The following is a 16,717-nucleotide window of genomic DNA, read 5'->3' as shown; positions in this document are numbered from 1 at the left end:
TACAAATTCTTCATCTAATTTATATCCAAATCCTTGAACTTATTGATCCTTGCCTCCAAAGCTCAAATGACTTCAAAAAAAAAACCCTATTTCCTAATAAGGCCTCGGGGAGCCTCCTTGAAGTCTATTGGGCATGGCCTTCGACCAATAGGAATGAAGATCTCTATTTCTTGCCTTCATCCAACCATCATTTGCTTTCATCCCTCCTAATAAGCCTCCTATTGATTAGGATTTTTTTCTTTAGGCTCTAATCTCTTCTCAAGGTTTCATAGTAAATATTTAGATCCTATAATTTTTTTAAATGCTATAATCAAAATAGATAAAATTCAAAATAAAGTTTCTTTAATCTATTCTCTTTAAATTAATCTATTAACCATCCTAACATAAATTAAGACTTATGAACATATTATATGTTGTATCTAATTTTTACAAACTATAAGCAATTACAATACACATCACTTTTGTTGTATTTGTAAGATTCTTTACTGGCTTCTATGTGCATTCACTAATATCATATCCCATCAATAGATAAGATATTCCAATTTATTTTGGCACTACCTTGAATTTAGGACTACTTCCACTTCGAACTCTTCATTATTATCTACTTCTATAGGAGGTAGAGCTTGTCTTCTTCTTAGTATGTCCACTATCTTATATGGTGGAAGAAGATATATGTGAAATACTAGATGGATTTTCATTGAATTGAATAGATGTAAATGATATGCAATTGGATTGATTTGTGCAGAAATAGGAAATGGTCTAAGTCTATGATAGTTCAACTTGTCACAAAGATGAGTGGTCTTGATGTTGCGACAAAGTAACCATACTTTATCACCCATGTGGAATGGTAGTTATTCTTTTTGATAAACATCTCCATTGATCTTTTGTTGTTCTTGAGCTTCTTTTAACTGCGCTATTGGCGTAGAGAGAGTTTCCCTCAAGAAAATGTTGGGCTTCTGGCTATCACTAATTATTCAATCAAGCTTGAAAATAAGGAAAGCCTTAAGTTTATATATAATTTTTTCCTTTTGAGTAATTACACTTAATACACAATCCTCAAGTAACCCACAACTTCCAAAATATGATAAAATCTTCTAAAACCTTGTTTATTCTTATGTGGAGATTTTTCCGAACTTCAACACCTCATATCCCCTAATTCGACCGTCCAAACAAATTCAAATTTTACATGACGTACTGATGTATTCTTATTAACCTCTATAACAAATTTCAATTGCAAATTCGTTGCAGAACTTGAGATATCTTCGAAACTCTAACAGTCACTTCAAACCCTTGTCTTTTTACATCTGCGTGCAATTTTCTTCATATCTCACAAATTATAAGCTCAAATGCCACGAAATTTGTATGTATAGCTTTTTAACACAAAAATTTACATTTTCCAAAAGTTTGAGCCAAAAATTCAGCCGAATACTCAAGTTATGGCTCCTATCATTACTACAAACAAAACCGCTTACTTACTGCCTTTGATTTGGAAGCACCACCTTCAACTCCTTACAACTCCTTCATATAAACTCCAAAAGCAATAATTATTTCGTGAAAGTTGTAGGCCTTGAAATCTCCGTTCTAGTCGCACCTTCCGATCTTCAAAAGCTGCTATAAAACTCCTCGTACTTTCAAAAGACTAACAATATGTCTTAAATAAATACCTTAATTTCAAACGGCTATAACTTTTTCACCCTAACTCCAAATCTTCTAATTTTTGCACACAAATTGTATCTCAAATCCTAAACTTTACAATCCTGGCTTGTAATCTCCGAATGCTCTCTTTTAAGTCGCCGAAATCCTTCTTAAGGTCGCTGGCAGCCTCCTCAAAGCCATTGGACATGGTATTCGACCAATAGGGATGAAGTTCCCCATTCCTTGCCTTCATCCGACCATGCCTTACTTTCATCCCTTTCAATTAGCCTCTTACTAGTTTAGATTTTCATCCTTAGGTTTCCACCTTCTCCCGAGGCTTCATACTAAATATTTAGGTCCTATATATATATATATATATATATATTTTAATATCAAAATCAAAAGAAGTAAAGGAACAAAGTAAAGTTTCTTATATCAACTTCTTTTAATATAATCTACTAGCTACTCTAATACACATCTAGATTTATCAACATATAATATATTTTAGCTAATTTTTACATACTATAAGTATTTACAGTACAACAACGCCTCCATGTATATTATAGTAGCTTTCATAAATGATTTGCCAAAAGATTATTAGCATTTGAAAAGTAAAAAGTATCCAGTCATGGATGATAACCATAATTTGCAAAGAAAGATGTTTATTTTGTAGAAGAATGTATCATATTATTATAAGCAAACTCTGCCAATGATAAAAGAGTTATCCAATCATCTTATTCGTAGTTGATGGTACATCTTAAATAGTGATCCAAAACTTGATTAACATACTCTGTTTGTCCATTAGTTTGAGGATGGAATGTTGAAGATAGTTTTATATATACTTTTAGAAACTTGAAAAGAGTCCGCTAAAATCTTGATACAAACTGAGTTTTCTTATCCAATATAATATCTTTAGGTAATCTATGATAGCAATAGATGTTGTCAAGAAAGAACTTAGTTGTTTCTTCATGTATGATAGATTTTGTACATGGTACAAATTGTGCCATCTTTGTAAAATGCTCTACTATCACAAATATAGAATCATAAGAACCTGAGATTGAAAGATTTGTGATGAAATCCATAGAAACAAAAGACCATGGTTGTTCTAGAATAGGTAATGGTTGAAAAAGTCCGTAGGATTGATGACGAGGAGTTTTTGATCTTGAACAAATATCGCATGACTGAATAAAATCTTTTACATCTTTCTACATTTGTGGCCACCAAAAATCTCTAGATATAAGCTCTAAAGTCTTGTTGTATCCAAAATATCTTGCTGTTAGAAAGTCGTGACATGCTTGAATAACATGTAATTGTACTTCTCTTTTTGAAACATATAATCGACCTTCGAAATAGAGTAGGTTGTTTTTGAACTCAAACTTAAAAGTATCTTGGGACTTAGAAGAAGGATTCTTAATATTGTGAACTAGAGGATCAGAGGACATACTTAATTGGATTTGTTTTAGCAGGGTCAAATCAACAGTCAACATTAATCAACAGTCAACATTGATTTCATTACTCAAAGATGAAAATGCTCTGGCTTCAATAGAATTGTTCTTTGTTTATCAAATTATATATCTCTTTCTTTTGGTGCAAGATTAGAATGTCTAAAAAAGACTTGTGATAAACCTTATTATTTTTTAGGTCGATGTCTAATCTTAAAATCAAACCTTGATAAGGACATGCTTCAACAGGCTTGGTGATGATTTAAAACACGTATTGACATGAAGTATTTGAGATTCTTGTGATTCGTATATATAATGACTAGATTAAAAGTGCCTTTTAGATGATGATGCTATTCTTAAAATAAATCCATGATTGCAAGAAACTCTTTGTCATGGTTTTCATAGTTAATCTTGGATGTTGAAATTTTTTTTGGAATAAAAAGCTATTGGGTGAAGTTTATCATCTACTCTCATTTGTGATAATACAATATCCAAAGCAAAGTTTGATGTATGTATTTCTATAAATAATGCCTCAGAGAAGTTGACGCAATACAAGATTGGTTCAAAAATAAAGGCCGACTTTAAAGTTTCAAAAGATGCTTCAACTTCTTTACTCCACTCAAGTTTGTCTTTACAAATCAAATGTATAAGTGAAGCTGCAACTCTAGAGAAGTCTTTGATGAAGATCCAATAATAATTGACAAAGTCCAAAAAGCATTAGACATCTCTTACCATTTTTGAAATCTTCCAATCCATAATTGTTTGAACTTTCTTAGGATCCATCATAAGTCCATCAACTAAAATGATGTATCATAAGAAGTCAACTTGAGTAGTATAGAATATACACTTTTTTATCTCGGCATAGAGTCCCCCATCTCTGAATTTTTGTAACACATGATGAGCATGAAGTTTATATTCATATGTGTTCTTAGAATAGATTAAGATGTCGTCTAGATAACAAACAACAAAATTATCTAAAAACTCTCAAAAAACATCATTTATTAGATGTTGAAAAGCTGTCGATATATTTGTAAGTCCAAAAGGTATGACATTGTATTTAAAATGTCCATACCTAGTTCAAAACGTTGTCGTAATATGTGAAGACTTAGTTGAGAATGCATCGAGCACTTGGCTGTGGAAGGAAGAATAAAAATTGAAATAACAAAATCCTAATTCTAATAGAATATTAATAATGCTCTAATTAGACCATAATAATGGTAAACAAGCTTAATCAAATTCAAAAAAACCTCAAAGAAATTTCAAACAAACAATAAGAATTCTTAAAGAAATATTAGAAGGATCACAAATATCACTCAAATACATCTCAATTCAATCTTAATTCAATTCTAGTTAAAATCCTATTGAACTTCTTTCAAACTTTAGGCCAAAACTAATTGAATCTTAAATCCTAATAAAATCCTAAATCCTAAATCAAATCCAAAACAAATCTTAAACCAAATCTTAATCCAAATCCTAAACCCTAAATCAAACCCTAAACCAAACCCTAAATCCTAACCAAATCCTAATCCAAACCCAAATCCAAACCCTAAATCCTAAACCAAATCCTAATCAAATCCTAATCCAAACCCTAAACCAAACTCTAAATCAAACCCTAAACAAACCTTAAACCAAATCCCAACCAAATCCTAACCAAATCCTAAACCAAATCCTAAACCAAATCCTAAACCAAATCCTAAATCAAATCCTAATACAAACCTTAAACCCTAAAATAAACCCTAACCAAATCCTAAATCCTAAATCAAATCCTAACCAAATTCTAAACCCTAAATCAAATCCTAATTCAAATTCTTAACCCTAAACCAAATTCTAACCAAATCCTTAATCCTAAATCAAACCCTAATCCAAATCCTAAACAAAATCCTAGTAATTCCTATAATAGTTTTAAACCTCAATAATTAATGAATAAACCTTCGATCTTAATTCAAATTTTGTACACTTCTTAAAATTTAAGTTAAAAACAAGCACAAAAAATTTGAAAAGGATTGAAGTTACCAAATTGACAATAACCTCAAAAATGTGCTCGTGTATTGGCCGGCCTCCTTCTCCAATCTTGATGCCAATCTTCCAGAGCCAATATCTCTCTTTTGCACTGTTCGATTGATCTCAAAATTCTCTTACACATAGAAAAATAAGTCTTATATTTTTTTACATAAGATTTACTTCAATCCAAGTAATAGATTGCAAGAAATCTTAAAAATCCTCACTAGATCTAAAATTCTATTTTTTGAGACTTGGATCCACTCAAACCTCAATATTTCTCAATTCAACCATTAGATCGAGCTCAAATTCACAGCACATATTAAACACAATTATAAACATAAATCTACAAAATTTCACTTGTAGATCTATAACAAAACTCTTGAAATCACCCAAAATATAAATCCTATTTTATTTTATAAAATCCAAGTCATCCGAAACAAACCTTGACTTTGCAAAGCTCTTACAAAGTCATAACAACTTCAAATCATCCAAAATCAATGCCTATAGAAACCCTATCCAATCTTCTATCAAATTCCATTCTCCGATTCACCAAAAAGTCCTTGAGTCGCCGTCAGAGCGTGGTTTTGTGCCTCGGGGTCTGATTTCGACCCAGGTTCATAGTTGGTCCTCTTCGGGTATCAACTTTTGTCTTCTTGAGGTAATTTTTACTGATTTGCACTCCTAACTCCTCCATACATATGCCTATATCCTTTATTTTTCTAATCTATCTTGTTTTATCTTATTTATGGCCTTACAAAGTAAATAGAAGGATAATTTGTAAAAAGGCAGCATTAGCACCTTTAATTTTTCTACCCTTTGACTAATATCTATCTTTCTAAGATAATTTGTTGTAATATTTTTGAAGTGAGATCCTCAAAACATGATATTTTCTTCACCCTTTTACTTATTAGCCATGTTACATCACGACAACATAATCTTCCATTCATCTCCTTCTTTAATACGTACTAGATTATATGCTCACCATAGATCTATTTTTGTATAGATCTTAGCTTGATTCAGTTGATCAAGAAGTCCGAATATCAAAGGTAATGGGTACCTATTTTTGATGGTGATCTTGTTGAGTCTTTGATAATCAACACACATCTACAATGATCCATCTTTGTTCTTCATAATAAGATTGGAGCTTCTACTAGTAATTTGGAATGGCGTATGAAATTCTTGGCCAATTTTCCTTCAATATATTCCTTGAGTTCAGTTAATTCATTTTGTGATAAATTATAGATTGGTCTAAATAGTGGTTGTGCTCCTTCTTGAAGGTCAATTGAGCAATCATAGGGACGATGTTCTGGAAAAGTATTTGCATTCTTCTTCTCAAATACATCTTAAAATTCTTGATATTGGTTGGAATTTCTATATGAAGTCTTTGCATCATTAGAAATAGGTGTGGCATAAATGACACAAGGTGATCCTTTATTTGCAATATGTAAGAAAGCTCTTGTACCTATAAACATGGATTTAATTGTATTAAACTTATAACTTTCTATTAGATTAATTTTACTCTTAATTATGCTTTTAGAGAAGTCAATGGTACAAGAAATTCAATCTATGCAAGGATTATAGTTTTTTAACTATGATTAACTTAAAATGATTAGATTAGAAGGAGATCTAATTATATTAAAGATTACACAACTACTATGACCATTTATTGCTACATCTATAGAAAGTGTTTCATGAATAATATCTCTAAAAGACAACGGATGACCATCTATGATTTCTATATGAACAAGTTTGATTTTTTGTACTAATGGTATTTTATGACTTTTAAAAAATTTTATATTTAAGAAACAAGCTGAGGCTTTTGAATCTATCTAGATAAAGGCTTTATATTTATTAGGTCCTAAATATATATTTATTATAAAATAAGGAGAGGATTTTGAAGAGAGGATAGGACCTTCATTAGAAATTGTATAAGATTCCAACCACATGGTTCTTATTGTAGCTAGACAAATTTTTTTTCCAATACATTGTCTTCTATGACAGATGTACTCCTTATTTTGTGATTTTGTCACTTCTTTAGATAATGTTGAGCAGTTTGTTTGGATTCTTTACAGTATAAGTACAATCCTTTTTGACAATGATGAGTTTTTTTCTTGCTTGACAAGAGATTTAAAATATACCGCATCAACTTGAATATCCTCTACTTTTGAATATATGTGTTGAGGAGATGTTGGTATTGCCATCGAATTGTAATAATGTTGAGGCCTATTTGTATGACTCTTTGATCGAAATTCAAAAAATCAATTATCACATTTCTCAGCAAAGTCAATTGCTTGACTCAATATTTGAGGATTAGGTAAGTAGAGCATCAATTTTTTTACTTCATATTTTAATCTATAAAAAAATTGACTAATAAATGTAGCATCATCTTACTTGATATCAATTGCAAGTTGTCAAAACTATGAAGTATATAATATTATAGATCAATTTTTTTATTATAATATATAGATCTTGTTGGTTGCAATACGAATTGCATCATGTTCTTGATACATAGACCAAAATTCTACCAAAAATACCTCTAGATTATCCAATATCAGAGCTTGTTGTTCAAAAAAAGATAAAAACTATAATAGTACTGAATCTGAAAGAAGTGTACTAATGAATCTAACTTGTGATCCTGGAATTGGATAGCTTTGAGGTTGAAGTTCAATCACAAGTTGTACTTGATTGATAAATCTTCAAAATTTGGATCTTGTACCATCAAACTTCTCGGGTAGGTCAACTCTTAGTTTTTTAATACTTGAAGGATGTTTCACTATGGGTAAAGGGATATGATTTGGTGTAGATGTTGAAGTAGCTCTAATCATCTTTATATCTTCACTTCTTACCATTATTGTTGATCCTTGTGGTGGTAAGCTAAGTTAATGCATTGTAAGCATCAACTCTTTCAATTGTTCTTGCATTTGTGCCATTGCACTCCTTATTTTAACAAGCTCTGCCATAATAATACTTAAAAAAATATCTAATACTACTCAAGATATGTAGAAGAAAGAAATTGAAGACAAAGAAAATACTAAGAAAAATATCAATTTAGAAGGTGATCCACAACTTCTAATATGCTTATGTCTTATCATGAAAAAGGGGTAATCTATTCTTAATTAAGACAAAACAAAGCTTTGATATTGTAAGTATACTCTTGTTAATCTATCAAGGACATGAACTAAAAGATGATACATAATCCAATAAAATCCATGTCAAAGAAAGAGTGAAAAAATAGAAATAAGAAAGTAAAAGAAACTAGAAAAGCTTATTGCCAAAAGATAAGAAAACTTGAGACTCTTGAAACTAAGTTAGAAGCAAGAAAAGAATTGACAAGAGTGAAGAAGGCTTCACTCTTATATCTATATATATACTATCTAACTAGGGACTATATAACACTGTTCTATAGGACCTCCAATATGTGTTGACTTTATAAGACACATGCCTTGACTTACAAGACAAGTTTTTCTACATGTAGGCCACATAGTTAGCTTGGTCTTCAAGCTAGCAACATGAGTGGCACATGGCCAACTTGTTGACCACGTTTCTAATCTAAAAAGTCAATTAAAGACACCTATAAAGTCAAAGCAGCATCTATAAAGCTTCTAGAAAATTTTCATAGAAGATATTATAGAATTAACTTACTTTTATCTACTTCTATTTACTTCTACATATTTATATAAGTAATTATTGGCTTACATGCATATGTCCATGACACAGATATAGTAGGAAATTGAATCCTGATAAAAATGATATTATATCTAGAATAAAGGCCTATAAAAGTATTATATAAGCCAAAAGATTTTTAGAGGCATTTGTATTCTATCACATTTGGATGTTTTACTTTGCATATATCTCAGAACTACTATATAAATTATTAAAGATAGATATGAGTTTTTTTTGAAAAGAAGAATAAAAGATGGCTATATAAAATCTAAAAAAAAGTTGAATTTACCACTTGTGGTTAGGCAAGTAGATTATCAATATAGAAGATTAATAGTTGTAACAATGGATATAAATCATATAGGAATTGGATGGACTATTAGACAAGATGGTGTAAAAAGGACAAGATTTGCTATAAGGTTTGGAGCCATGGTTCTTAGAAAGAGGCAAAGGACTTATCTAGAAGCTAAAAGAGAACTTTGGAGAATACTCACCATTCTTAAGACTAAGAAGAATTATTTGATTGGAGTAAGTATGGTTTTGGAAACAAGTTATTTGCCATTACTTGGAATGATAATTAATTGCAATACTTCATACATTGCCATACTAAGATGGATAGCCTATATAAGAACATTGAATCATGTTTTAGTATATATTATTAATGAAGAAAACTTGGTAGTAGATATGTTGTCTAGAGCTAAATATACCTTTGAAGAAGAGATGGTGGCATATAAAAGAGGTGAAGATCAAGAAGAAAAGAGCTATGGAAATTCATTTGCTACTAGTAGAATGGATTCTAGTGATGAAGTTCAAAACTTCTATGAAGATTTATATGAAGGTTTGTATGAAGGTAAATTAAAAGATATTAGAATTTATTTGAGTACAATAAAGAAGCAAGAACGATGGATGCTTAAAACCTTCAAAGATATTAGCTACCAATTCTATGGTTATTTGCTTAAAGATGGACTTCTATAGAAGAGACCAAAAAGAGGTGACAAAATTCCATTGAGGGTAGTAAGAGACCTTGAGACTAAATTTAAAGTTTTAAAAGAATATCATGATATACTTTAAGTAGGACACAAGAAAATTTGGACTACATATATCAAGATCAAAGAAAGATATTGATAGAAAGGCTTACACAAGGATATAAAAGACTTTGTGAGCTCATGTATAGGGTGTCAATTATAGTCTAAGGTTAAGTATAGAGATGGATTACATCCTACTTATCCATCTTTTATACATTTCTAATAAGTAATTAATTTATAGCTATGCCATCAAGACTTTGAGATATGAAATTCTTGATTTTGATGACAATTTTTCCTTCTATAGACAATTCAAACAAATTCAAAAGTTAAATTAGAGGTGGATAATTAACAACCTCTAATATCAAATAAAAATTTCAAAAATGATCGATAATCTACTTTCTTTAAGAAAAAATCAATATTAAAAAATTAAATTATTTAAATATATATATAATATATATATATATATATATACTATTATAAAATTGAAGAAGAATAAATATTCACTTCAAAAGTAATATAGTATTAAGAATAGAATGACTATTGCCAATGATAAAAAAAAATATAAATTCTTGAAACTAGACTAAAAATAAGAAAGACATTGAAAAAAGTGAAGAAGGCTTCATTTCTACCTCCATATATACTATCTAACTAGAAGCTATATGAGAATATTCTATAGGACCTCTGACTCATGTTCAAATTGCTAAACACATGTCTTAACTTATAAAATAAGTTTTCTTTATGAGCATCACATAATTAACTTGTTCCACTAGCTACCAACATGTATGACATGTGGCTAACTTGTTGACCAAGTTTCTAATGTAGAAACACGTATAAAGTCAAAGCCATGTTTATGAAGCTTCTAAAAAGCTTTTTAAAAAGATATTATAAAATTAATCTACTTTTATCTACTTCTATTTATTCATATAGATAATTATTGGAGTAAATATGTATATCTATGATACTATGCTTTTATAAAAGACTTCTCATATTTTCTTAAAAACATTTATTTCCTAATCTTTTAATTGAAAAACTTTAAATAAAATTTAAATAATTTTTAAAAATCTAAAAGAATATATAAGTTTAAAAAAACATTAAAAATCAGATTTAGGACAAGATATTGGTAAATTCATTAAAAAATTATCTAATTATTATTAATTATCTATAGGAAAAATTCTAAACATAATATTTAAAAATATAAATAGAAGATTAAAAAAACCTATTTTTTTCATATTAGTGACTGAAATTATAAATAAATATTTTGAAGATCACCTATTGTTGTTAAAATATTTATAGAATAGTGAATATATATATATATATATATATATATAAACTGTAAATATTATATGTGATTATCATATCTTTATATATTGATTATATTTGTAACAATAGAGTGGATTAATTCTTCAATCTAAAAAAGTTTTAAATAATATTTTCTCCAAATGCTCAACATTATTAATAAAATAAAATAAAATAATCTCTTATAAAATTTAATACAGAATGAGCCATGTTGAATTCGCCTGCTCAACATCCATCCACTCACCACTCCATGTCAATCCAACATCCATCCACAACCACATCCAAAATCATCTGGCATCCACACATCCATCTATCAATCGACGCACGCATTCATCCAGAATTCCATCCACGATTGATGCAATGATTTCATTCATCCATCCATATGTTCGTGCTCGAGGTCCACGGTATTGTGCGGAGCGGGCGAGGCTCCAATGCCGCGCCTTCTTCCTCACTCCTTGTTTGCTGTGACTGTTTTGTTGTTGTTGTTTATTGTTGTTGAATCCCACCACAGCTTTCACCCGGTTTCTGATCTGAACCTCGGTAGGCCAGCTCTTCATGCGAACTTCTCACCTAGATCTTGTTCCTTTTGCCGTGGGGGTCAGAAGCATGAGATGCTCGGAGGGATGTGGAAATTGGTAGAATCCTTTTCGGCAGCGTTGTTGGGACCCGAGGAGGAGTCGCAGCGGAGAGGCACCATGGACAACAGGCCCTCGAGCACGCCTTCGTCGCTGGTGCTCGGAAATGTGGATGGGGAGCGAGTGGTGGAGAAATTGAAGGGTTATTTCAGTTTGGGAAAGGGTGAGATTGATAAGGCTGTGCGGGCGGATGAGTGGGGCCTCCTGGAGGATGCGTTACTTCATTACAGTAATGCTAATCGGATTTTGTTGGAAGGGATTGCGTTGCCGGCTATGGTGGAGTCCAGCAGGTGTGTTATGATGATGCGGAATTGTGACGATATTAGTGGCTGCAGCAGTGGTGTTTTTGACGGAGGATGGAGTTGATGAGATTGGTGTTGGGGTGCGCACATTGATCGGGGGAATTTAGGGTTTTAGGCCATGTTCGTATCGTCATGTTTTACTTGAAGTTCTTGGTTCCGTCCAGATTTGCAGAAGAGGTGAAGCATTGCAAGCAGAAAATGGCTAAGTGGAAAACTAAGGTGGAGGATAGGTTGCAAGTTCTGGAAAAACGAGCTCGAGGGAAGACTATTAATACGGTACCTATTCATTTGGTCAATTTCGGACTATACTCTGATTTTCGTCCTGTAGAATTTACGAACACGGGTTCATGCGACATGGTAAATCAGCTTGGAAAAAAATTCTAGGGGTTTCTATCCCACGGGGCTGCTTTTGAAAGTTCATTGAACATGGGTGGACGATTTCAATTTTCGCGCCAGAATTTACTTTTCATACAATAACCAACACAATTTATTGCTTTAGCCTCTATCTGAGAATGTTTCATTGTTTAAGCCAAGGGATTTTGGACATGTTTAATTTGCAGAGACAAGAACCTGCACCTGTTAGGTCAAGCCATGCACCTCCAGTCACTCGGGCAAATTCCATGCCCAAGTCACAGCCGGAAAGAATGGCCCCTCGGAGGCAGCCTGCTGTTGCTCCGAAAGGTGGAGGAGCTAGAAATTCTGGTCCCGTGACTTCTAAATCAGTAACAGTCCCTGGCGTGGAACCCAAACTAGTTGAGGTCATTGAAAACGAAATTATCGACAGAAGCCCGGCAGTCAAATGGGACGATATAGGTGAAAACCTACGATCTGCTTGATAACCTTATTGTTTGTGTGCAAAGCATGAATCAGTTCCATTGCCCCAGTGCCATTTCTGGTGTGTTGGTAATGAAGTGCGAGGATAGGCTTTTACTCGTCTTTTATGGTAGTTGTATCTTAATCACGGGTACAGCTTTATTTACGAACACGGCTCGAGTCTGTATATGATGTGATTAGTTGTGCAGTAGTTCATTTCATACTTTTCTCTTGGTGTTGTGGATGAGGAAAAAAATGGTTGTTCTTATGATTGTTTGATATTGCAACAGCTGGTCTGGCGAAAGCTAAGCAAGCTCTACTGGAAATGGTAATACTTCCTTCAGTTAGAAGCGACATATTTCAAGGACTTCGCAAACCTGCAAAAGGTACACTAACTTATAAGTGTTTTTGAGCATAGTATGTTGGCCAAATGAATCTTACAAATTGAAATTAAAGTTGAAAGCAGCACATAATTTTTTGTCATCGGACACTGCTTATGTTCAGACTAGTATATGATTGATCAGTTCGAATTACGGACAGCTTTCCACTGAGATTTGGTCTATCGCTTTCAATCAATTTGTTCACATTGTGGCAAGGTCTTTTTACTTTCATGATGGCTAGTGTTTTGATATTACTATCAACTCTACTGCTATTAGGGTTTCGCTGCATATTATTGTGCTTAGCGATGCTTGTTGAAACAATGGTCATGGTTTGACTTGCGAGTGCAGGGTTGCTACTCTATGGGCCACCAGGAAACGGCAAGACGATGCTTGCAAAAGCTGTTGCATCTGAGTCAGCAGCTACCTTTTTCAGCATCAGTGCGTCTAGTCTGACCTCAAAATGGGTGCGTACACTGGCACTCTTTTCAGTGAAATGTAAGATGTTCCTTTTTAAGTGATTATGTCTCTTGTGCGCTTTATGGTTCAACCGGACTGTACTTCAGAAACTTTCGCAAGTGTTACTAATTAGACCATTCTCGCAGGTGGGTGAGGGGGAGAAACTGGTGAAGGCATTGTTCGCTGTGGCTCGGGCACGTCAACCGTCAGTCATTTTTATTGATGAGGTAAATGGACTGAATCACTTTTGTGACCATCATACGAGTTTTTCCTGTTCTACTTGCTTTCTTTCCTTTTTCAGTTTATTATGCCTGGAACGTGTGGCACCATGCACAAGTGAACTTATGGTCTGTCTTTCAACAAATTCTGGACTTGAAAAGTCGTTATTGAGGCTCTGTGCAGATCGACAGCATCATGTCGTCGAGATCTGCCAATGAAAATGAAGCTAGTAGAAGATTGAAAACAGAGTTTCTGGTTCAGTTTGACGGAGTGATGACCAATGATAACGATCGGGTTGTTGTAATGGGTAAGCTTGATGCAGATTGTTGTGATGATGATGCGTTCAGAAGAAGTGCTTTCTCTCTTTGAGCTTACCACTGTCGTCGTCTGAATTGCAGGAGCTACCAACAGGCCTGAGGAGTTGGATAACGCTGTTCGACGACGTCTAGTATGTCATCTAGTCTCACTCTTCGAACCTTCACCAGTTGTTGAATTATCTAGATTATTCTTTTAAGGTGTAGCAGCAATGATTCATACCTACGCGTCATTCTATGATGTGACTTGCCCGCACTTATTCCATTGCCTCGTTTGCATTGGTGCAACGTTCTTATATAACACCACGCCTTGTGTAATGCCACGTCTTGAAAACATCTATTCTGCTGATACTAACTTGCTTATTTCAATATTCTTTACATTTTGAATGTTAGTCGGTATGGTAAAGGCGATATTAGCAATTTAATTGGAGTGATACCGGCCATGATGCAGGTGAAGAGAATATATGTTCCCCTACCTGATGAGCATGCTCGGAGGGCTCTTTTGCAAAATCTCTTGAAGGGCGAAGATTATGCACTTCACGGTAGTAGCATATATTCTTGCTGTTCCAAAGGTTTTAGCACGTTAACTTCGTGTGAGAACTGCGGTAGCTAAGTTTGCCAGCCCTTGGATTTTACTTTTGAATGTGAAACTAATTTGTATTGGATATCATTTTTTCAGGTTCTGATTTGGAGAAACTTGTATATGAAACTGATGGTAAGTTTTGTTTTTGTTGCAGTTTTCCACCTTGTGGTATATTTTCATATTGAATTTCCCTTTCTATCACTCAACTCATTGGCCGATTCCAGGTGCTCTAGCTTTACTCTTTTTGTTTCGAGTAGGTTATTCAGGAAGTGATTTGAAAGCTCTTTGTCAAGAGGCTGCTATGCAACCGATCCGGGAATTGGGTGGACGTATTAGCAATATCAAGAAGAGTGAGGTACTTCCTATATCTATTCATGTACCTCTTCAAATTCTTACCCTTGTTTTTTTTTACCTAACTCGACCCAGTTTGGTTGGCTTGGCTACTGATCTGGTCAATTTAGAAGGTGTTGCTCTCAAAGGTTTAAAAAATTTGTATTGTACTTTCTATGCAGTTACGGCCTTTGCAGTTCTCAGATTTCAAGACTGCAATGAAGGAGATCCGGCCTTCAGTTTCTCGAAGTCAACTTCATGTTTTTGAACAATGGAATCAGGAATTTGGTTCTAGTTAGGTTTGTAGCATTGTAATGGATGCTGAATGGAAAATCTTATAGTCGACATATTTCCTCAGGTAAGAAGAAGTTCATGTCGTTTTGAAACTGTTCACCTTCTCTTGCATACAGCATATGTACAGAATGTGTAGAAACGTGTCTTGTATGCATGCCGGATTAAACGCATGTATTTCTAGGTGAAACTATAGATTACAGTGACACTCGTGATGGGCAATAGATATCACAAGCTGATTACAAGAAATGGAAGTTGGTTTACCCAATTGCTAAGTTTAAGAAGCCCTAAAACCCATTTAACAACTACTTTTTTGTGTATATAAATATACATTGCTGATGAGGAGATGAGTAGTCTCAGCTCTAATTCTTTACTAAGACGGAGTATAAATGCTGCTCATCACAAGCGTGAATGATCTTTTGAATTTTTATGGTTCTGTACCAGTGTTGATGTCGTAGTGGATCATCTAGTGGATTTAGTCTTGATGTTTATTTATGAAGTACTTCTAGAGCCTGTATAACATTTTCAGTTGGAACCTGAATTCTTTTATTTTAGGAAAACACTTAGTGCTATATGGCATGTGTTTTGTCAATAATTGTAGCTGGGTCAGAATGTGTCATGTAGTTTCCGGCAACTTTGAAATCCATGACGTGTAAGCCCTGGTCTTCCGATGTGAGGTCACCATTTGCTTGAGAGCTCAAATGAAGCTTGTCTCTATCCCTAGAAACCGAAAATTAATCACTTTTGGTCTGCTTTGTATCAATGAACACCTCACATCATTTCAATCATTTCGAACGGCAGGAGTTTCAAGTTTTGGGAGAGGTTTCTGGAAGACGAATTTAATGGAAATCATGGTCAGGTTTGCTCAAATGATCGACCTTTTGAATTATTCTAAGCCAGCGTTATTTTTGTAATATTTGGTTGGCTGCTGGACCTTTGTAAATATGATTTTGTCACTTACCATGAAGACCTCCCTAAAAGCAATGTCCATTGTGATTTCATTCTGTTCTGGTATAGTGTGAGCGGGTTGTCTTGAAGTATTGCAAATCGATGAAAGAGAAATTCCACTTAAATTTAGATGCTTTCATGTTTTTTGTCAATCACTTCCTCATAGGACAGCTAATACTTGTTTTTTGTAATGTTTTATTTTAGAGGATTGGATGTTAAGATTGAAATTGAACTATGAGACTTTCTACCAAAAACACAAGAATATTTCAAAGCTTCAGTGGGGTATTCATAAAGTTTTAAAAACAAAAAAGTGCCATGATTTTAAACTCCCCTTATATATGGTATTGTTAATGCCATTAGATTTGGCTACTCCAATCTCAACCCTTT

The 16,717-nt window shown here is 33.3% G+C and overlaps 1 protein-coding gene across 4 annotated transcripts; it reads left to right on the top strand.

The window, feature by feature from the left end:
- The first annotated feature begins 11,513 nt into the window (after positions 1-11,513).
- Positions 11,514-16,349, top strand: LOC112288158 (uncharacterized). Of its 4 annotated transcripts, XR_012218585.2 has the most exons (13): positions 11,527-11,984; positions 12,161-12,272; positions 12,557-12,809; positions 13,100-13,195; positions 13,538-13,653; positions 13,792-13,872; positions 14,048-14,171; positions 14,263-14,312; positions 14,630-14,720; positions 14,858-14,893; positions 15,019-15,116; positions 15,274-15,449; positions 16,184-16,349. XR_012218585.2 is itself a non-coding variant. In XM_073537379.2 (12 exons), exons 1-12 carry the CDS (start codon positions 11,671-11,673, stop codon positions 15,388-15,390), a joined length of 1,488 nt encoding a protein of 495 aa, XP_073393480.1. In that variant the 5' UTR covers positions 11,514-11,670; the 3' UTR covers positions 15,391-15,759. The 4 variants fall into 4 exon arrangements, 1 of the variants encoding a protein (XP_073393480.1); XM_073537379.2 differs by lacking the exon at positions 16,184-16,349 and having other exon boundaries at positions 11,514-11,984; positions 15,274-15,759; XR_016505494.1 differs by lacking the exon at positions 14,858-14,893 and having other exon boundaries at positions 14,916-15,116.
- Positions 16,350-16,717: the final 368 nt, after the last annotated feature.

This window comes from Physcomitrium patens, chromosome 11 (genome assembly GCF_059467195.1).
Source record: "Physcomitrium patens ecotype Gransden chromosome 11, ASM5946719v1, whole genome shotgun sequence".
NCBI lineage: Eukaryota > Viridiplantae > Streptophyta > Bryopsida > Funariales > Funariaceae > Physcomitrium > Physcomitrium patens.
Note: the sequence above shows the minus strand (reverse complement) of the source record. Positions and strands in the feature narration are given on the sequence as shown.